Raw genomic sequence first — 21,822 nt, 5'->3', positions numbered from 1 at the left:
TCTCAGCCTCCCGAGTATCTGGGATGACAAGCATGAGCCACTGTGACCTGCTTTCCTAGCTTTTTAAGGGGGCTATATAGATGTATATTGATTTTAAGCCTTATTTTCAAATATGAACACTTAGAAGCTGTTTTAATAACTTGATGCTTTTATTTTAATCTGTTCTTCAGCATTGCTTAATCTGCTATTAATCTGATTATCTCAGAATTTTATTTGTTTTTTTAGTTCTAGAAATAATTTTTATTTTGGGGGGGGAAGCTCCCTAGTCTTTTTGCTCCTCAAAATCTTTAAATATGTTTATTATGATCCTTTTTAAAGACTTTGCCACTTCTAGCATCTTTTATTTTCTCAGGATTTATTTATTAACAAAAGAAATTCTCCTACAATAAAATGAGCTTTTTCAGGAAGGAGCACATGGTTCTGAGAGTACTGTCATACACAGAGATTGCTGGAAACAAGCTGGTGTAGAAGGAAGCTGCATGCCTCCACTCACAGCTACTCAGGAGGCCAAGGCGGGAGGATTTCCAGGTCAAGGCTAATAACCAAAGAGACCAAAATAACAACAAACAAACAAAAGGGCTCAGGGTGTGGCTCAAATAGGTAAGAAAAAAAGTTGCTGACACATCTTCTCCTCTTGCCTAATGAGTAACCATGAGTCTATCTCCTCAAAAGTCATGTAAGTACAATCATAGACTTTGTAGCCCTTTGGACTGGCTTCTTTCATTCAGTATAGTGCCTGAAGAAGTTATTATATCAATAGTATATTTCCTTTCTTCCCCCTAGTACTGGGGCTTGAAGTCAGAGCCTTGGGCTCTTGCTTGATTTGCTCACTTACAGCTGGCACTCTACCACTTAAACCACACATCCAGTCTGTCATTTTGTTGATTAATTGGAGATGGAGTCTCAAAGACTTTCTTCCATGATCCTCTAGGTCTTACTCTGGCCTGTGCCACTGTCCCCTGGCTAGTCTATTTCCTTTTATTGCCAAGTAGCATCCATCCAACAGGTGTTGCTACAGTTCAGACATGGTTTATGTCCTCCTGAGGACTCAAAGTTGAAGCTTAATCTCCATTGTGGGTCATTAGCAGGTAGACTGTTGTGTTTTAGGCCTTTTGTGCACGGTTCTGACTGAAAAAGTCACAAGGAGGAGCTCCTATCGGTGCCTCCTCCTTGGAGGAGGGATCTCAGGGTGGCAGGGAAGTGGAGAGATCCTGGTTCACTGGGATGGATTAGAGGTGGAGATGGTGGAGTGAACCCAGATTTTAGCCCACAGTGGATGAAGACAGTAATTGACAGATATAGAGAGATTTGTGTATCTGTAGCTAGCAGGCTTAGTGCTTGGCAGCTGAGATGCCTGGAAATAATCACACCCAGTTGCCTACATTTTGTTTTTTAATATTCTCCCCATAAAGAAGTCAGGACTCCTTACTGGAGAAATGGCTCCTTCCAGGTTTCAGGCAGGAGGTGCCCAAGGTGAGCGGGGGCTTCCTATAGTGCTTAGGGAGTGGGGGGTTGCTAAACATGCTCCTATAATGATGGGTGCCCAGCAAGAACTCCCGAGTCAGGGCTGGCCAGCTTGACTCAAGGCAGCACGGTCCAGAGGTTGAATCAATCAATAGGGAAAGGACTCCAGGCCAGTCAGCGAGGGCAAGCCAAGCTCTCCTTTGTCCATCTCAGTGCCACACATGGCTGTTCCTTCCTGAGAAAAGGTTCATCTCTACAGTGGGGAGCTCACAGCATGCCCAGCCCAGGGTTCTGGGGCCTGTCCTGGTAGTGAGCTGTGCCCACAGCGAGGCCCTTTTACCTGGGCACCCCTCCTCCCCTAAACTCACAATCCCTGTAACCCCAGGAAGTGTGTCAGACACCTCCCAGCTCAGGGTTCCTGCTGTGCCTTCAGGGCTGCCAGAGCCAGGAGGGGGTAGGACTGGGGTCCCTGGGGATTCTGGGCATGTCCTGGGACCAGAGCAGGATAGGACACGCAGGAAATCTGAGTAAGGGAACTCTTAATAAAACTGTATGTGTTTTATCTGGTTGCCAGTGGCTCACATTCCACAGTGCTAGCTATTCAGGAGACTGAGATCTGAAGTTTAAAGCCACCTGGGACAGACAAATCCAAGAAACTCTTACTTCAAACTAACCATTAAAAAGCTGGCACTGTAGATGTGGCTCAGGGGATAGAGTACCAGTTGTGAGAAAAAAAAAAAGAAGTAAGAGCATGCTGAATTCAAGCCCCAGTACCAGCACAAAACCTAAAGTGTACCCATATTGACTCATTCATTATAATAGATGCAACTTACTGATGTGTGAGGGATTAACAGTTGTAGTTGGGAGCTCTGTGCCTCACACCTGGAAACCTAGCTGCCCGCTGTGCCGAGATCTGGGGGTTGAAGTTTAAGGCAAACCCAGGCAAAAAGTTAGCAAGATCCCATCTCAATCAGTAAAAAGCTAGTGCAGTGTCCTGGCCTTGTGAGAACCATAAATAGGAGGTTTGTGGCCTAGGCAAGCTTAGGCACAAATGAGACACCCACACACACACACACCACCCCCCAAAAATGAGCCGGGCACCAGTGGCTCCTGCCCGTCATCCTAGCTACTCAAGAGGCTGAGATCTGAGGATTGCGGTTCAAAGGCAGCCCAGGCAAGAAAGTCAGTGAGACTCTGATCTCCAATTAACTACCAAAAAACCAGAAATGGAGTTGTGGCTCAAGCAGTAGAGCGCTCACCTTGAGCAAAAGGAGCTCAGGAACAGTGCCCAGGCCCTGAGCTCAAGACCCATGACGGACAAAAAAATGAAAAAAGGCCTTGACCATACAGCTTATTAGGTGTTTTGAATGCTTCTGTCAGCTCTAATGCTTGGTGGTTGTGCTCCTAGTTAGCAGCCCTGTGCTGTAGAAACTGCCTTGCACAGAGCCAGCTCAGTGCTCTCCTGCTTCTCTGGGTATTTGTTGACCCTGTCTCTAAGGCTTGCTTGATTGGAGACCCTCCTGGGTGGAAAAGCAGCCCCTCTCCACCCTTGCAGACGCCTTTCCATCCTGTCCATCCCTGAGTGCTTATCGGCCATGTGCCTTTTGCTTGCTGCTTCCCCGGCTCAGCATAGCTGGGCTAGGAGTTAGCCAGGGACTGGAAGTAAGGCTGGGCAACAAGCAAGGGAGGGCCTCAGAGTAGGAACTGGGCCTCTCAGACAGGCCCTGCCCTTCCCACTAGTGGACCGCCCCGTCTCCGCCTGGTCTTGCTCTGCCCAGACAGTTCTGCTCCGCTTTGAACAGGCAGTTGGTTCAGGCGCTCCAGTATTTCTCCACTCCTGGGCGGCCCTAGTTCTGGAGCGGGAGCAGCTGTTTGTCTCTGCAGACGACCTCATTGGTCTAGAGCGAGGGCGGAGGGTGCCCCTGAGGGAGGGAGACGGGGCGTCTGCCTTGCCTGGCCTCCACTTTCCCTTCCCAGCTCTGTGCGACTCTCACATCATGCTAGGAGATCCCTGCAGTCTCCCCACAGACCGAGCTCTACTCAGCCAGCCCCCCAAAACTGGGCTCCGCTGCAAAATGGTGCTTCAGGCCGTCAGCAGAGTGCTCAGGTAACGGTGGGCGGTCTGGACTGGCAGGCAGGCAGGTTGGGTGGGTGGGCTGCTGTGGGGGCAGCGCAGGGCCAGCCTGGAAGCTCAGCCTGCTGAGCCCACTGCCCGGAGCAGTCAGCAGCCCATTGTCTGGGGCAGGCAGGTCTGGTCTGGAACTTCGCTGAGTGAGTTCTCCTTCACTGTCCACTCCTGCTGCCACCTGGAGAGCTGCCCGGAAGGGAGCCCTCACCCAGGACCCTCAGTGGCTGGCTCCTAAGGGTCCTGCCCCTGCCCTTCCCGACTGCTGAACAAGGGGCGTGTTTTAACAGCAGGTATGACTGCCCCATTGTTCCAGCCGGTGGCTGGCCGGGGCAGTTTTGGCTGTTTGAAACAAGGGTAAGCCGGAGCCTGTCCTTGAGTGTCCGAGTCGAGAGAGAAGTGTCAGCAGCACCCGTCGGCTGTGGTCAGCTGCAGAGCTGCTGCCAGGGGCTGGTTCTGATGGTGTGCGGTGGTAGTGGTGGTGGTCTGCCCCCAAGCCTGTGTGTACATGTGTGTGTGTGAGTGATGGAAGGTGTCATGCAGCTCTGTAAGGGGACCCTGAGCACCTTGTGTGTGTCTCTGGTGGGACAGTGCTTTTGAGGGGCTCTGGGGCCTGCTCCTCGGGTGTGAAGGAGCAGCACCACCATAGTTTTCCTCCTTCGGTGCAGCACTCCTGTGTTTGTCCATTGTCTCCCTGGGTTGCCACTTAAAGTGCAAGTAACTAGCTAAGTAGCCTAGTGCCCTTCAGGAGGGTCCTCAGCGGCCATTCAGTCCCTCTGCACCTTCCTGTCTCTGGGCACCCCTGGCTCCGTCTGTCTCACCTGCAGCGTGACTGTCTGCACCTCCGTGTGGAGGCCCCTGCAGCACGTGCCAGGGGGAACCAGCGAGCTGTCTGCCCAGGGTTAATGTGAGGTGGCAGTCTGGCGGCCTCATTAGCTCTTGTCCAGAGCAGCAATGGCCAGCAGCGGAGGGAGAGTGTGCTGGTGGGCAGCTGCGGGGGCCTGCCTAGCACGGGTCAGGGAGGGGTGTGTCCCAGCCTGCTCTCCACACAGTGGCTGTGGGGGTTGAAGGAGAACCTGCTCCGGTGGGCATGTGGCCCTTTCTCTGTTCTCTTGGCAGTGTCCAGCCGAGTGGATGTCCTACTGAGTCAGAAACACAGTCAGCTGGCGAAAGTGCTTCTTGTCTGAGGGTTCCACCAGAGGAGAGCTTATGGGTCCCTGAAGCTCTGGCTGGCCCAGCCTGGGCAGTGCAGTTGTGTGGAGGGATGGGGATGGGCTGGGGAGGGTCTGCCTCCTCAGCCTCTGAGGCAAGTGACAGACCTGGCAAGGATACAGTACCCACCGGGGGAGGGTGTTCCTCCTAGCTTCAGGGCTCCACCTCAACACAGGGCCAGACTCTATCAGAAGCTGGGGCAGGGAGTGAGCTCCTCCCCACCTGCCCGGTCCTGGCGTGATGCTTCTGGTGAGCTGAGGGTCAGAAGCTAGGCGTGTTGGGCCCAGCCACAGGGGCTGCTGAGCTTCACCCTGGAGCCACAGAGTCCTCTGTGGCTCAGGGATGGGAAAAGAGGCCATTACAAGCCTTGACCTAGGATGTGGCAGGCTGACCAGCACGGGTGCTGGTCCCGACAGGTGGGTGAGCTCTGCTGTGATGGCCCACTCCACGTGCTCTCTTTACTCCTGCATCTCTTCCCGAATAGCTGTGTCTCAGGCTCGGGTTTGCACATCCCCTGTGCCCACCCCCAGCCCCATTCCCACATGACAACCTGTCTGGGATGGGAGGGGCAGCAGGTTTGGGAAGGCCAGCTCCCCAGCTACTTTTCCTCTTGAGGCCTCTGCCCTTGGGTGTCCTTTCTTAGAGTACTGAGCTCTGCCATGGTTCTCTTTAAATGGCTCCCTTCTGTCCCCAGGCTTCTCACCTACTGGGCCACTGCCCGCTGCCTCAGGGGCTCCATTCCCTCTCTCCTTAACCTTTGTGTGCTCCCCAAATCCACCAGCACCCCTCTGCCAGGGAAGGTTCTGTGTAGGACAGAGCTCAGAGCCTGCCAGACTCCAGGGCAGAGGACGTGGTCCCCCACCACTCACCTTGAGGCCCTGGGCCCAGAGGGTACCAGTGGCCTGGTCCCCACGTCACCAGGGCCACCCCGCTGAGCACAGCTGCCCGTCCCCCCTCCCCCCCATGGCACCACAGACATCACAGAGACTCATTCTGTTTTAAAATCTCAGGTTTACTTTGCTCCTTGGAGGTCAGGCTTTCAGCCAGGGTGGTGCTGTGGTGGCCAGGATTGATTGGTGCCTCTTGCCATGGTTGCCAATTTGCATAGTGTCTTGGAAGTGCAGTGTTCTGTGGGGTCTCAGGACCAAGGGGAATGTGCCACATGGGCTACCTTGAGGTCAGAGATGTCTAGAGCGGGTGGGGGTGGTCAAGTGGCCTGGGGGAGGCAGGGAGACAGCGATCCTGGTAGGGCTGGACACACCCAGAGGGTGGCACCTGCCCAGGGGGTCCAGCCTTGCCACACCTCCCGGGGGCTTTGTTCTTTCAGCTGGCTTAGGCCAGGTGCCCACTTCCTGGCCCTGTCCTGCCCAGGCTTAGGTCTGCCCCGCAGGCTCCATCCACATCCACGAGTTTCCCTGACTGGCCGACCCACAGTCTCTCTAAGCCCTGGCCAGCAGGGACATGATCCTGGGTAGGCTTCTGGGTTTGGGTTGAACAAAGCCTGTTTTAAATCCCGGGAAACTTAGGGGGTAGGCAGTCTCAGCTCTCTACCAGGCTAGGATTTGAGTGAGGACATACACCCCAGGCAGAGAAACTGGAGGTGGTGTTCTAGAGGAGTCCCATGCTTTAGCCACCGGGAAAGTGAGAGAAACAGGTTCCTAGGGCTGCCATCCTTCTGAGACTCTTGTACCAGCGTCTGCCAGGTCCTCCCTTGTGCAGACTGGGTCCACCTCGCCTCACTCTAGCCCCCTGGGACTGAGTCTGATCAGCCCATGACTGGGAGCCTGAGAAACTGAGGCTGGCATGAGGGTATCCCAAAATGCACTGTGACCCGGGGGTCCTAGGCAGGCCTTGAACGATTGGGACAGAGTGAAACAGCGAAGAGCGTGAGGGGAGAGGCGGAGGAGCTGTGTGTACCGCCTGTTTATTCTAGAAGGGCGGGAGCCACAGAAGACAAGGTGCCAGTGCTCTTGTGGCTGTTGGCAGCCAGTCTCTGTGATGAGTAACAGAGGGGTCTGGGCCGTCCAGACATTGTCCGTCCCTGGCTTTTCTGAGAACCAGTGGTGAGGTTTGGTTTTGGCTTTTGTTGTTGTTATTGGTTGTGGGGCTTGAACTGGGCCTAGGTACTGTCTCCGAGCCTCTTTATGCTAGCGCTCTACCATTTAAGCCATAGCACCACTTCCAGTATTTGAGTGGAGTGGTACTCAGATCTCAGCCCCCTATAATACTAGGATTACAGTCATGAGCCACTGGTGCCTGGCTTGTCCTTGTCCTTTAAAGGGCCTTCCCCACTCCCCAAACAGTGCTAGTGTGAGTGCCGGAGGCTGGAGCAGGTTCTGAGAGCCACACCAAAAGTTGTGAGGATGATGATCACTGGTTTTTGTTGTTACTTTGTGCTAGTCCTGGGGCTTGCACTTAGGGTCTGTGGGGGCTGTCTCTTGAGTTTTTGTGCCCAAGGCTAGTGTTTAATTACTTGAATCACAGATCCACTTTCGGCATTTTTTTCTTTTCTTTTCTTTTCCTTTTTCTTTCTTTCTTTCTTTCTTTTTTTTTTTTTTTGGCTGAATAATTGGAAATGAGTCTCACAGATTTTCCTGCCTGGGCTGGCTTCGAATCTTGATCCTCAGATCTCAGTGTCTTGAGTCGCTAAGATAATAGGCATAAGCCACCAGTGTTGATGATGACTGTTTTTCATTAGAAGTTCTTCCTGGTTGTCCCATTCCCCACTCATTGTAGTTTGCAGGTGACCTCATCTTACATTAAAGCGCATAGAAAGAGATTAGCACCTGCTTGGCTTCCTGACCACACTGTAATACCCTCTTCCTGCTCTATGATAGGAGACCAGGCACAGCATATTTGACTGGCCCCGGTAAAGTTCATCCTACTGTAGGACAGATGTGTAGGAGGCAAAAGTCAGACTGGTGGTGAGGGCTAGGACCAAGGTCTCAGAAAACCTGTCTTGCAAGGATGGTAGGGGCATGACCCAGCAAGGACTATTGCATGGCTCTGGTACCTACTGCAGTTGAATCACATGCCCAGGATTAGATTCTAAGTTGGCCTCAGCTTTCCGACTGCACATGAACTCAGAACACATCAGAAGTCAAAAACTAAGGGTCAGAGAAATGTTGGGGACAGGGACTGGCCAGTTCTGAGGATGCTAGAGGAGCTCTTCTTGGGGTTTTTCTCTGTCCATGGCTCCTGAAAAGCCTAGAAGCCACACTGTGCCAGGGCCTTGACGTGCCCCACTGTGTGTGTAGTGTCCACATCTGCACTGGCACACAGCTTGGGCTGTGTCAGGAGCCCCACGCTGGGCGGATCCTTGCCCTGTCCCATGCCTGGCTCTGGACACGTCATTCCTCCTCCCTGCCCCTCCCCAGAGGCTGAGCACAGGCCACCTTTTAAGGCAAAGATTTGCCATGAGAAGCCAAGAGGAAAACATTTCCCTGGCATTCAGGGAACATTTTTCTTTCTTCTTTCTCTTAAATAAACCATCAGGAACCTTTCAAAACACAAGAAAGGAAAAACTAGGACCCAGAGAGCTACAGAGACCTTTCACCCCACCCCAACCCCCATGTGGTCTCTCAGGCTGGAGAGCAGAGCTTGGCTTGACTGCCTCCCTGCCCCATGAGTCTTGGCTGGCTTCACTGCCCCGTGTCCTCAGGCAAAAGGACAGGTAGGTGCCCAGCCCAGGTCCTGGCCCAAGGCCCATGCTGGACATCCAGGGGCAGTGACTGGCCGCCTGGAAGCAGTCAGGATGAGGTTTGTGCCTCCTTTCTTGGAGTAGGCATGGACACTGAGCTCCTGCTCCTTCCTGCCCTTGCTGGTTGGGAAACAACTGTGGCCTGAGTGGCATTTCCTTTAGCACGGCCTTTTACCACACAGTGTCCTGGCTGCCACGCCCTTCCATTGTAACCATGCCGGTGTGGACTCCAGCTGCTCTGGCCCCCTGGAGGCCTGTTATCTCTGGGCAACTTTCTGCCTGGATTATTTTGTCCCTTCCCATCCTGCTTGGTCCTGAGTAAAGGGGACAGATGACCTCAAGGGGTTCAGGTGGCCCTGTTCAAGGCCTGGTATGGTCTGGCTCCTGCAGGTCATGTGGTGACCATGCTGTCCTTTCTCTCCGGACAGAAAGTCTAAAGCAAAGCCAAATGGCAAGAAGCCTGCTGCAGAGGAGAAGAAGATGTACCTGGAGCCGGAGCATACCAAGTCCAGGATCACCGACTTCGAGTTCAAGGAGCTGGTGGTGCTTCCCCGGGAGATCGATCTCAATGAGTGGCTGGCCAGCAACAGTGCGTTGGGCAGGGAGGCCCCCCCCCCCAAGGACGCCCAGAGCTGGCACTCAGCAGCCCACCTGCCGTCTGGGGAGGGTGTGGCTGTGGACAGGCCCGGGCTCCTCAGCTGAGTCCCAGAGCACGTCAGCCAGAAGCAGGGGTGTGTTCTGACCTGGCCCTTTCCTCCTTCTTTTCCAGCAACGACGTTTTTCCACCACATCAACCTGCAGTATAGCACAATCTCAGAATTTTGCACAGGGGAGATGTGTCAGACGATGGCCGTGCGTAACACGTGAGTAGCAGCCTAGCCATAGCCCCTGCTGAAAGCCATGGAATGGGCCATGGTGGGCCTGCTGCTCTGCTTCCGCTTCTCAGAGTCCCTTCTCACTTGGCGAGCTTGTAGAGTCCTCCACAGTGCCCTCCTGTCCCTGCAGAGCAGGTGGCTTTTATCAGACGTCCCTGCTGGGACGGAGACCTGCCAGGAGCCAGCAGAGGCCACCAGGCAGGGAGGGTGTCAGGGATTACCCGTGGGACAGTGGACGTGGTTATGGGAAGTGCTCCTCTACTCAGTGTGCTGAGAAGGGAGTGGCAGGGGCTGGCATGAGCAGCTTCTCGGGTCTGTGCACCTTCTCAGAGACTTGGGAAAGGCCCTGGTACCTTCTGGAAGTGTGTGCATGTTCACTTCTACACAGGCAGGTGTCCCTGAAGGACCTCAAGTCACTTTGCTCACTTTGAATAGGAATCTGTGGGGTTGGAGGCACTGGGTGGGGGTAGGAGTGACCAGGGCTGGTACTGGCAGAAGGCCCAGATGGAAGTGGACATGGCTAGGAGGGATAAAAGATGTTTGGTTTGGTTTGGTTTGGTTGTGGGGTTTGAACTCGTCCTAAGTGCTGTCCCTTAGCTCTTCAGCTCAAGGTGAACGCTCTACCACTTGAGCCACAGCACCACTTTCAATTTTCTGGTGGTTTATTGGAGATAGTCTCATGGACGTTCCTGCCCGGGCTGGCCTTGAGCCACTATCGTCAAATCTCAGCCTCCTGAGTAGCTAGGATTACAGGTGTGAGCCACCGGCACCCGGCTAGATCTTTTCTGATGTCTCCTCAACACAGGCCAGCAGCATATGCAGATATATAAACATGGGTGTGGCTATGGGTCAAGGACTGGTGCAGTCATATATGAACATGTATGTGTACATGCCATCCTGCGCAGAGGTGTGGCTCTCCCAAGTCCTGGCATAGAGAGAAGCGGTCTCAGTTAAGAGGCGGGCTTTTCTCAAGAGCCCACCTGAAGCCTCACAGCCAATGGCAGGCCTCCCTTGGTCTTAACCAGCTGACCTGTTGATGTGGCCATGGTGGTCACAACTTGGTTCTTGGTGGCATGGGGTGAGTGTACTCTGCAGCTAGCTCTCCATGCCTAGAAGAGGCAAACATCACTGTGTTGAGCCCTGCTAGGCAGGACAGCGCTGTGCAGTCATGCCTAGAGCAAGCTCACTGTGCTTGGGACAGAGGTGGCCTACTTAGGCAGACCCCATGATAGGACTGCCCAATGGCGAGAGAGCAGCCCTCGGGAGCATATGTGCCGTCTGGCTCAGGGGGTGGCTGCTGGTAGCAGTGTCTGAAATGCCTGTGTGCACCAGCCCAGCCCTCTCCCTGGTTTCTCCACGCCCACAGGATCTTGAGTAGTGGATTGGTTAGAGAAAGCTCCCTGGAAAGAGCCTCAAGTGGGAAGTTAGGCAGATTTGCCGTAGATATGCTGTCTGTCCTACCCAGTGGCCACTGGGGAACCAGGGCAGCCTAAACTCTCCTCTGGATCTTGGCTCTAACTGGCTTTATGGAATCATTTTATACGAGTTAATGATTTGTGTCATCCCTCTCTAAGAATCCTTTGAAACCAAGGCATTGGGGACTCAATTTGGAAGGAAAAAGGGTATTGGTTAGAGATCTACAGAGCTCCTTACTCCCACCAAGGCAATCGGTTTGGGAACCTGCTAGGGTTAGGGGGACGCTGTGCCAAGCCTGGGGCCTGACTCTGCCCCCCAGTGCCAATAGGATAATTTAGACCCTGACACCAGGGTCTAAAAGGAGAGAGTAGGTGGATCGAGACGCTCAGCTGTGATGGCGCGTGCTCCATAGCCGTAGGCTCCTAATGCAAAGAGCGGAAGTCGTGATGGCGCATGCTCCATAGCCACAGGCTCTGAATGGAAAGAGCGGAAGTTGTGATGGCGCGTACCCCTTAGACCTCAGTTCCACACCTGAAAAGCATGCTCCTTAGAATATGGCCAAGGTACAGCGTCTAGCATCCTGCCACAGGAGACTTGTCTGGGCTGCCGGCTAGGTGGTGAGTGTTGCAGAAACCTAAGTGCAAGGCCTCTGGGCTCGTAGACCATGTCGGACGGGCAGAGCCACATAGGAACCTGGTCTGACTGGTTCTCAAGGTTATGGAGAAGACAAGCCAGATGCTGCGGCAGGGAGGGAAGGGAGGTGCTTCTGGCAACTAACTACACCTCCTGGCTGCAGCCTTGCCTGGATGCCGAAATGAGCATGGAAAGCTAAACGTGCACTTTGAACTCTGTGGACAACTCTAAAACTATAGTTAGAATTGTAGTGGGCAGACTAAAGTGGGATACTTAAACCGTTCAGCTCGAGTGAAATAATGCCAGCCCTGAGGGGGTGAAGCTCAGCAAGAGCATGAGGCCCTGAATTCCAGCCCCACTCCCAACACCAAAAGAAAACAAAAAGGAAGAGAATGCAGCTCAATGGAAAGCGAGAAAGAGGAAATCCAGGGGAAGAAAAAGCAAGAAAAGAGAACAAGCAGAATGCTAATGATATAAGCCTGACCAGCAGTGCATGGGAACAGTGTGTACATAGAATCACACAGCAGGTGTCAGAATGGATTCTTAATGAGCTCTACCATGCAGCCTTTACAGGAAATCCACTAGGCTTAGTCTGTTTGTGCTGCTATAACAAGCCTCGGAGCAGCACAAGTTCATTTCTCACTGTTCAGGGCCGGTCTAGTGAGAGCATCCTGATTCATAGATAGCAACCTCACAAGGTACACTTGGCCTTCGTTTTGTTTTTTAATTCTTAACAATATTTCATATTTAAGAGCTAGAAACAAAATGAGAAAACAAAACCAGGCACCGGTGGCTCATGCCTGTAATCCTAGCTACTCAGGAGGCTGAGATCTGAGGATCGCCAGGCCAGGCAGGAAAGTCTGTAAGACTCTTATCTACAATAAACCACTAGAAAACTGGAAGTGGTGCTGTGGCTCAAGCGGTAGAGCGCTCACCTTGAGCTGAAGAGCGCAGGGACAGCACCCAAGCCCAGAGTTCAAGCCCCACAACTGAAAAAAAAAAAAAAAGTGAGGAAACAAGAAAAAAGGTAAATTTTAGAAAACATCACTGCTTTTTAGTGAACCTCATCAGTTTTATAAAGGAAATGCCACTAAGACATAGGAATGAATGACATTACAAAAATATGACTCATAGTATTACTTTGAAAGAAAGAAAACGTAACTATAAAAGACCGAATAAAGCCAGGTACTGGTGGCTCATGCCTGTAATCCTAGCTACTCAGGAGGCTGAGATCTGAGGATTGCTGTTCAAAGCCAGCCTGGGCAGGAAAGTCGGTGAAATTCTTATCTCCAAATAACTGCCAGAAAACTGGAAGTGGTGCTATGGCTCAATTGGAGAACACTCTCCTTGGGCTGAAGAGCTGAGGGACAGCACCCAGGCCCAGAGTTCAAGCCCCACAATTGACAAAAAAAAAAAAAAAAAGACTGGTTAATACTAGAAAATTTAAGCAGCACGTGAATCCTCTCTAGTAACACAAGCCTTGCCGGACAGGAAACTTCTCTTCTGCCAAGGCCACAGGGCCCCTTGGATATTTCCATCATTCTAGGACCATGCACAACCATCATATCACAGTACAAACATCACATACAAAACAGCCCCAAGCCCACAGGCTGGACATCCCCACCAAAACATTTTTTTTTTTAAAGTTCACTTATTTTGGTACCAGCTACTAAACCCAGGGCCTTGCCTATACCTCAGACAGCAGCACCCTGCACCGAGCACCCACCAGAGCATCCACCTGTGACACACCGCTGGCTGGCAGCACTTGGGGACATCCCAGCTCCCCGGTGTCACTCTCCAAGCTGTGTCATGTCCTAACTCACAGAAGAATTTTATTTATTTAGCCAGTCCTGGGGCTTGAACTCAGGGCCTGGGCGCTGTCGCTGAGATTATTTTACTCAAGTCTGGCACTCCACCACTTGAGCCACAGCACCACTTCTGGCTTTTTCTGTTTATGTGGTATTAAACCCAGGGCTTCATGCGTACTAGGCAAGCACTCTACCACTGAGCCACCTTCCCAGTCCTCACAGAATAATGTTAAAGAATTGAAGGCATACTGTATAAGTTATCCAACTGCTGTGGAGGAAAACCGGACATAAGTAATAGAGAAATATCTCTCCCTGGGAATTAGCACACTCCCAAAGAGTTGGAATAATTAAAGCCAAACTAGAAATCACTAAAATTGACTTCTGAAAGCAGTAGGTCAAATCAAGGAAACCAAATACAATTTCTGTGAAAGGTCAAAACTGGTGAAACTTTAGATGCAAAGATAAAAAAAAAAGAAGATAGAGGTTATCAGTATAAGGATGGGACAGTAGCCTTACAAAGCCAACGATGCGAGATGCTTTGCAAAGATTCTTTCCATGCATATACATCTTACAACTTGGACTAAATGAATGGTACTTTAGAAAACATAAAATTCTACAACTTACAGTAAGTAGTGCAGTAAAGCAAGGATATGAAATAAAAAGCATCCCAATTGGAAATAAAGAAATAAAATTTCCCTACATGATTGTGAAAACCTCAAAGATTCAATCAGTAAATTTAGCAAGGTCAGCACGCACACACACACACACAAAGTCAGACACAGTTCTACATATTATGTGAAATTGGAAACCTAAATTAATTTGTCAGAGAAATTGTGAGCTACTTAGTTTAGGTATAAACTTAACATCCACAGGATTTGTACCCTGGAAACGTTAATGCAGGAAATCAAAGAGGCCCTCCATAACTGGTGAAACATTGAGTTCATGCATTGGAGGACACAGCTTACTAAAAATGTCAATTCTGCCCCAAACTCATCTATTGGGTTAATGTAACCCCATCAAAAGCCCAGCAGAGATTTTAGCCAATTAATTTAAGCTAACCATAGTCTCTTACAGCAGTAGTTTCTAATTTTGAACTTGGAGGAATCCCACAACTTTTAAGATTTACTACCAAACCACAATAACAGTGTGGTGTTGGTGAAGGGACAGACAACAGATCAGTGATCAGAACAGAGTCCAGAAGGAAGCTTACCTTATGGCTCTTAGATTCTGACAGAATAGCCAAAGAAATTCGATGGAGAAAGGACAGACTTTTCAACAAATGGCTGCTGTGAAAACAGCCACCATTATTCAGGAGAAGGGAAAAGAACACTGACCTCATGCCTTGTGCAGAAAAATGTGAGACTGTAAGATGTTTAGAAGGAAAGTTTCAAGAACTGCCGGTACTCCCAACAGCTCTTGGGCGTGGTACCAAAGTGCAACCCGTTGATGAAAAGAGAAACTTGAATGGGAGGAAATGTGTGTTGTGTGATTCATATACTACTCAAAGGACAAGTATCCAAAGTACATAAAGTGCTCACATTGTACCAATAGGAAACCAACCCAGATTCCAGAGCAAAGGGCTTGACAAGATCACCAAAGTGACGTAGATGTGGCGGTGAGCCAGTGAGAAGATGCGCAGCATCAGCTATGCAAGTTGAAATGCTGCTGCTCCCCAGCCAGCACCCCTGCACCCTGGCCAGCACCTGCACAAGCCCCAGTGGCAGGAAGGATGTGCAGCGAGCCTTGCTGAGGGATGCAGATGGGCAGTGCTCTGTGCTGCTAGGGGTTTGGCAGAGCCTCCTGAATGGAGCACATCCCAGCCTGCGGATCTGCCCCAGAGCAATTGGAACTTGTGCCGGCATGGAAACCCACACAGGAATAACAGCCTGGTCCACGGTTGCCTCCTCTCCCCAGCTGGGAAAGAGGCAGACACACTCACCAGGGGAGAGTGTGTAGAGGCTGCGTCTGTGACGGTTGCTGCGTCCCCCTGCACGGCCAGACCGCGGCAGCTGTGACCCGACACCTCGCTGACAAAGCTCCCACCAGCCGGGTGCCTGGCGCAGCACCCACTCTCAGCAGAGCGAGGTCGTGGTTCTGTGAGTCTGTATCGTTGAGGCTCATGGCCTCCGTACGCCGTGACCCTGGCCTGCCTGGGACCCGGGGTCACGGGAAGACTGGCCTCCTGCACACTGACTGGGGGCTTGAGGTGAGCAGCCAGGGCCAGGCCTGCAGCACCCAAGCAGAGGGTTGCTTCCAGTGGGGGAAGCCAGCCCCCACCAGGCCCTCGGCTGCCTCCCAGGCCCTGCTCTAGGCCCATTCACTTGAAAGAATAAACCTGAAGTTGTGCAGAAGAAAAGGACCATGGCTACACTTTTGTCTACACATGGCTGCGGTGCGGTTGCTGCGTTTTCCTTGGTTGCTGTTCCGTTGTGGGGTGGTCTCTACCCGTCAGTGGGGGGCGGGGAGTGCCTCCTGCCTGCGCAGGCCCCATGCTGTGCTTAGGGTGGGAGGAGGGCCTGCCGAGCCTGACCTTGCTCTCTGTCCCCACAGACAGTACTACTGGTATGACGAGAGGGGCAAGAAGGTCAAGTGCACAGCTCCCCAGTACGTGGACTTCGTCATGAGCTCTGTACAGAAGCTGGTGACGGACGAGGATGTGTTCCCTACGAAATACGGTGCGTCTGAGAGCATGGCCAGCGCCGGCCGGCACGTGCTTAACCCTGCCTGCCAGGCTCGTGCGCCCAGGCAGAGGTGCAGGTGCGGGGGAGGGCAGCAGCAGACCTGGCTGTGAAGGAGGGGGCTAAGCTCAGGTTGACCGCCTCCCGCTCTGGGACCATGGAGCCATGACAGGGCCCTGCTTGGTGAGGCCACCAGAGTCCACTGCTGGGGCTTCTGGGGCTGGTGGAACCAAGAGCTGGTCCCGAGCTGCCCGAGTGAGCACAGGGGCTCCCCAGTCTCAGCCACGGAGCCCTGGGCAGTCCCTCAGGAAGCCCAGGGAGCTGAGAGCCACTGGCCTCCTGCGGGCCAGCCCTCCCCCCCACCCCCCGGCCACGCAGAGATCCTGCCAGTGCGCCCTCCCAGGTGGGTGTCACTTGAGCACCTGTGGGGCTGAGGCTGCTGTGGCTCCCTGGCCCAGGATGTGCCCTGTGAGGGCCACAGGGCAGGGGGTGCGGGTGGTAGGCAGGTCCAAATGTTCCAGGCCAGCCCTGGAGATGCCCAGTTGCAGGAGTGTGGCCACGCAGACCTGTGACACCCGCCTCCCCCCAGGCAGAGAATTCCCCAGCTCCTTCGAGTCCCTGGTGAAGAAGATCTGCAAGTACCTGTTCCATGTGCTGGGCCACATCTACTGGGCCCACTTCAAGGAGACGCTGGCCCTCGAGCTGCACGGACACTTGAACACTCTGTACGTCCACTTCATCCTCTTCGCCCGCGAGTTCAACCTGCTCGACCCCAAAGAGACCGCCATCATGGACGACCTCACGGAGGTGTTGTGCAGCGTCCCCGGAGGAGGCGGCGCTGGGGACGGGGCCGGCGGCGGGGCCCCTGGGGCACAGAACCACGTCAAGGAGAGATGAGGCCCCGGGGCCGGACAGGGTGCACATGTGCGAAGAGACAGCTGTGTCTGCGTCTGCGTCTGCGCACACCGGGCACACTGGTGGCGAGGCCACAGGCCCCGAGCCGCGCCGAGCGTGGGCCCGCCGATGCGCTGTGGCCACGGCGTCTCCTGCCTTCCCTGTTGGATGGATGAGTGTGGTGGGTAGCGAAGAGCCTTGGGAGTCATTCATTCATTCAACACCCATGTATCGGACTGAATTTCCTTCTGTGGGGTTTTCCTGTTGGGTCTTCCACGTGGCCCTCCTTCCCTGGCCCCTCCCTTGGGTGCTCTGCCGCTTTGAAAGAAACGGTGGGGGGGCTGTAGCTCCAGGTTCCACTCTGCTTTGGTTCCAGCCCCGCCCCCACTTTGCCTTCATTCTAGCTGTGGGTGGCTCAGAGTCTGGGATGGGGAGGCCTGGGGTAACCCGGGAAGGCCCACACCTCCTGTTTGCTCCTGCCACCCTTTCCTGCTGCCTCTAAAATACCCAGGGAGGGCCTGCCGTGCAAAGGGCCAGCACGGGGCCGGGACAGGCCAAGGCCCTGTGTGGAGGTGCAGCTGTCAGCAGAAGGCCGAGATCCGCTTTAGTTCATCTGTTCAGTCGTAATAAAAAGAATTCTCTCAGGTCAGAGCCTGTGTGTGTCCTCAGCCTGCTACTCCTGCCGGCCTGCAAGCCATACCCCCTGTGGGTGGCCCTGCGTGCCCCCCAGCTCCCAGGCTGGGCGGGCACTACCACCAGTTGTGGGCTGCCAGAACCTCCTCTCTTGGTGGTATATTCATCCAACAGGAAGGGCTATGGTTGGCTGGAGGTTGCTGAGGGGCACTGGCTGGCCCCACACAGGGCTCTGCTGCAGGGTTCTGCTGCAGGACTCACTCCTCTTGTGGCCCAGGCCCTAGTAGGCTAGAGGGGATGAGGGGAAAAGGGCCTGGCCTGGTCAGCACAGAATGCGGAGCATGGCGTCCTGGGCCCTGAGAGCCACCTGCTGCTCTGAGAGCTGTTCCATGGGTGAACTGCAGCCCCCCCACACCTTGGCCTGGCACTCACCTAGCCCTCCCGCTCACCCCTTAGCCCCTCACAGCTCCAAGGCACCCAGCCAGAGGCCCCTCCCCTATTCTGCACCTTCCTGGGGCCAGCTGCCCAGGACTCTTGCCTCCAGTTGTTCCTCTTCCTGCTAGGGAAGCTCCTCCCACCTCCCCAGCTGGAGAAGCTCCTCCCACCACCCCAGCTGGAGAAGCTCCTCCCACTCCCCCAGCTGGGGAAGCTCCTCCCACCTCCCCAGCTGGAGAAGCTCCTCCCACTCCCCCAGCTGGGGAAGCTCCTCCCGCCTCCCCAGCTGGGGAAGCTCCTCCCGCCTCCCCAGCTGGGGAAGCTCCCCAGCTGGAGAAGCTCCTCCCACTCCCCCAGCTGGGGAAGCTCCTCCCGCCTCCCCAGCTGGGGAAGCTCCTCCCACCACCCCAGCTGGAGAAGCTCCTCCCACCACCCCAGCTGGAGAAGCTCCTCCCACCACCCCAGCTGGGGAAGCTCCTCCCACCGCCCCAGCTAGGGAAGCTCCTCCCACCGCCCCAGCTGGAGAAGCTCCTCCCGCCTCCCCAGCTGGGGAAGCTCCTCCCACCACCCCAGCTGGGGAAGCTCCTCCCACCACCCCAGCTGGGGAAGTTCCTCCCACCACCCCAGCTGGAGAAGCTCCTCCCACCACCCCAGCTGGGGAAGATCCTCCCACCTCCCCAGCTAGGGAAGCTCCTCCCACCGCCCCAGCTGGGGAAGCTCCTCCCACCTCCCCAGCTAGGGAAGCTCCTCCCACCACCCCAGCCACCTGCTGCCTCCACCCAGCAGGAAGTCAGGAAGCCAGGGGCATTCACTGCCCCACCCCGCTTCTGAACCACGGGGCTCGCTCAGCTTGCTTGCCATCTCCTGCCCTAGGCTGACTGGGGACAGCTTAGAATCTCCTTGCAGTGCAGAGTGTGATGCATGCTTGTCACTCCAGCATTTGGGGGGCTGGCAAAGGAGGCTCTTGAGCTTGAAGCCAGCCTAGTCTGCATCCCCAATGCTAACCATGGTTCAACCTCAGGCTGGAGCCCTGGGGGCTGCACGTCCCCTCCCCAAGGCTGTGGAGACTCCCTGCCTCAGCGTGGACCCCAGGCCCCTCAGGCATCGTGACCACTGGACCCCACTTGGGGCTGGTGTGGGAGCCAGAGCAGGGCCCGCCGAGGCTGGGGTGCCACAGGACCTCAGGATGGGGGCAGCTTGGGCTTGGCCTGGTGGCCGTCCTTCCTTGCTCAGTGCATTCAGGAACGTGGCCAGGCAGCCCACTGGGGCTCCTGGTGAGGGGGGGAGGTAGCCAGGCTCCTTGCTTGGCCAGGAAGATGGCTGAGGGCTTTGTGTGGGGATGAGTAAGAGGGACCCATGCCCACCAGAAGCCACGGGGCAGCAGCAGCTGGTGAAGGCAGCACCAGCCATCTGGGCAAGCCTCCTGGTACAGTGGTCCATGGGCCTGCCTCCTTCACCCAGAGGCGCCCTGCTGCAAGACCCACAAGGCCCAGCCAACTCATGCCCTCAAGGAAGCCTCCTCCCTGAGCCCGTTCCAGCCTGTGCCGGGAGGAGGGTAGAGTGTGAGGTCCCCGGTGCTGCTCAAGGGGTGGGCGCAGCCCTGGCCGCATCCAGGACTGCCAGCTGTGCCCTAACTCTAGAACCTACTGCTGCTCCAGCACGGGGTAGAAGGTGCAGGGGCTTTAGGCTTCTGATCAGCCCAACATCAGGTGTTTTCTCCATGTGGGCAGAAAGCCATTCAGAGGCCTGGTCGGTGGAGAAGGGACATGGAGATGGCCAGTCAGGGCCATCTGAGAACGGGCTCAGGGCTGACAGGGAGGGCCGCCGCTGGCTAAGAAGAGAGCAAAGGCTGACTGAGCAGCCACTGTGCCACAGTGGCCATGAGCCTGTCCTTGGCCTCTGGTCAGGTAGCTGTGGGCACCACCTGCCACCCACTGTGGTGTCTCCTTGTCTGGGCTCCGGCTCTGTGAGCCCTAGGTTCACCTCTGTCTCAGCCTATCCTTGCCATCCTGGCAGGATGGCACACACGCTTCCTAGTGCAGGGTCTCCATCCTGCCCCAGGAAACATGTCAGTGCTGGGGACCGGTGCTTGGTTATCACCGGAGAGAAGGACAGCCCCTGGCATCTCCGAGAGATGGGCTAGCAGACGCCCACAGGGCAGAGACAGCCCCTGGCACCAGCATGCGTGGGCATGCCCGAGCCCAGGTCCCCCAGCCTTGCTTGCATACACATGGTAGGCAGCTCCCAGGGCGACTCCTGAGGACTGGGGGCTCAGGGGAGCTCAGGCTGCCCCTCAAACATGGACCTGGACTTGCGCACGCCTCAGCAGCAGAGGAGCAGCTAGGCCAGTGTGTGGCACAGACCCAGGGTTGTGGCTGTCCAGAGCACAGCTGGGACCCTCTCCTGCCAGCCTTGCATGTCGCCCCCGGGCCACCAAGGGAGGCCCAGGTCCCAGGCGGCCCCCACCAGGCCTTGGCTGTGTGTGGAAGAGCAGGCTCATCTCTGCCAGCATTGGCCTTGGACTGCCCCCCTGACCCCACCCCCGGTAAGGTCCAAGGAGGAGGGGACACAGCATGGGGAAGGCCCAGTCAAGGCCCACAGGACACATGTGCAGGCTGGGGTTCGTTCTGTGCAGCGGGGCCCAGCTCGGAGGGGGCCATGTGGGACAGGCCACTCTGGACATGCCAGGCGCCTCTCCACACCTGCCTCACCCAGACGGAGACCCCATGGCACGCATTTTTATGGAGGAATTTATTGTTCCAGAACTGAAGTTGCTCACAGTTATTGGACAGGGGTACACCGCGTGGGGCTTGTCCGTTTCCGTGACGCCTGGGTGAGTCCTGTGTGTCCAGGGTACAAAAGAGGAAGCCGGCGGAGTATTGCTGTCAGCGTCCTGCCTCGGCCCCACCCGCGTACCGCGTGGCTTTGCTTTACAGGTGTTTGGTTTTTACGTATAGAAATCTCAGCCTGTGGTAGAGGTTAATGTAACAGAAGTATTAAAATCTATACATGAGGGGGAGGGGGCATGCATCAAACCTGCCGCCCGGCCTCCTGCGGCCGTGCCGTGCCGTGCGCCGCGCCGGCCAGCCCCAGGCCTGGGCCGGCAAACAGAACAGAACAGAACACAGACGGAAGCTGGAGATGGGTGAGGCAAGGCGGGTCTGCCCGGCGGCCAGCGGGCATGGGGGCGGGCACGGGCCACCCTCCTCCACGCCAGGGACAGGACACACGCTGAAGAGCACACGGCGGACTCTCGCTCTGTTTTTCCATTTTTTTTAAACATTTTTGATTTTACGTAAAAAAAAGCCCCAAGGTGCCCCTGCCATCCTTTGGGGGTGGTGCCAGCTTGGGGGCTTCTAACCCTTCACGCCCAGAGACACGAAACCAAGACCCCCTTTCAAGCACAGCTGACCAGTAGGCTGCAGGCTGAGCCACTCACAACAGGAAGACGCCCCAGACCCCCATGTGGAATTGGAGCTGCTTCTAGGCAGTAATACAACAGAACCTGGGTTCGGCTAACCGCATCGATCTTTAAATATATATATATATATATATATATGTATATGTATATAGAAATAACCAGGAGCGAGGAACCAAACACAAACCCAGCCCTGCCCCAGCAGCTCCCCCACACACCCTTTTCCAAAAACAACCAAGAAAAAAAACGTTTATAAAAATAGCTTGCAGGAATTCTTTTAAGTTTACAGTAGCTTGCCAGTGCTGCACCCACCGGCCCGTTCCCCGCTTCCCCCGCCCCGACGGCTCTATCCTCAAAGGGCACCTTGGCTCTGGACCCACCCTGCCCAACACACACAGACAGATGGACGGACAGACAGACGGACAGACGGAGGGCACTACTGTTTCTGACCCTTCCCTGAACAGAGAACGGAGAAATAGACTCAATAAATTAAAACAGCAAATAAATAATACTGATCTGGGCCCAGCCCCC

At 54.9% G+C, this 21,822-nt stretch overlaps 1 protein-coding gene across 1 annotated transcript; it reads left to right on the top strand.

Annotated features, from left to right (window-relative positions):
- Positions 1–3,440: 3,440 nt before the first annotated feature.
- Mob2 (MOB kinase activator 2) lies at positions 3,441–17,438 on the top strand. Its single transcript, XM_013033397.1, has 5 exons — positions 3,441–3,571; positions 8,930–9,090; positions 9,271–9,364; positions 15,784–15,908; positions 16,501–17,438. Exons 1-5 carry the CDS (start codon positions 3,462–3,464, stop codon positions 16,806–16,808), a joined length of 798 nt encoding a protein of 265 aa, XP_012888851.1. The 5' UTR covers positions 3,441–3,461; the 3' UTR covers positions 16,809–17,438.
- The last annotated feature ends 4,384 nt before the right edge of the window (positions 17,439–21,822 follow it).

Source organism: Dipodomys ordii, unplaced genomic scaffold, assembly GCF_000151885.1.
Source record: "Dipodomys ordii isolate 6190 unplaced genomic scaffold, Dord_2.0 Scaffold166, whole genome shotgun sequence".
Lineage (NCBI taxonomy): Eukaryota > Metazoa > Chordata > Mammalia > Rodentia > Heteromyidae > Dipodomys > Dipodomys ordii.
The sequence above is the reverse complement of the archived record's forward strand: the minus strand, read 5'-3'. Positions and strand labels throughout refer to the sequence as shown.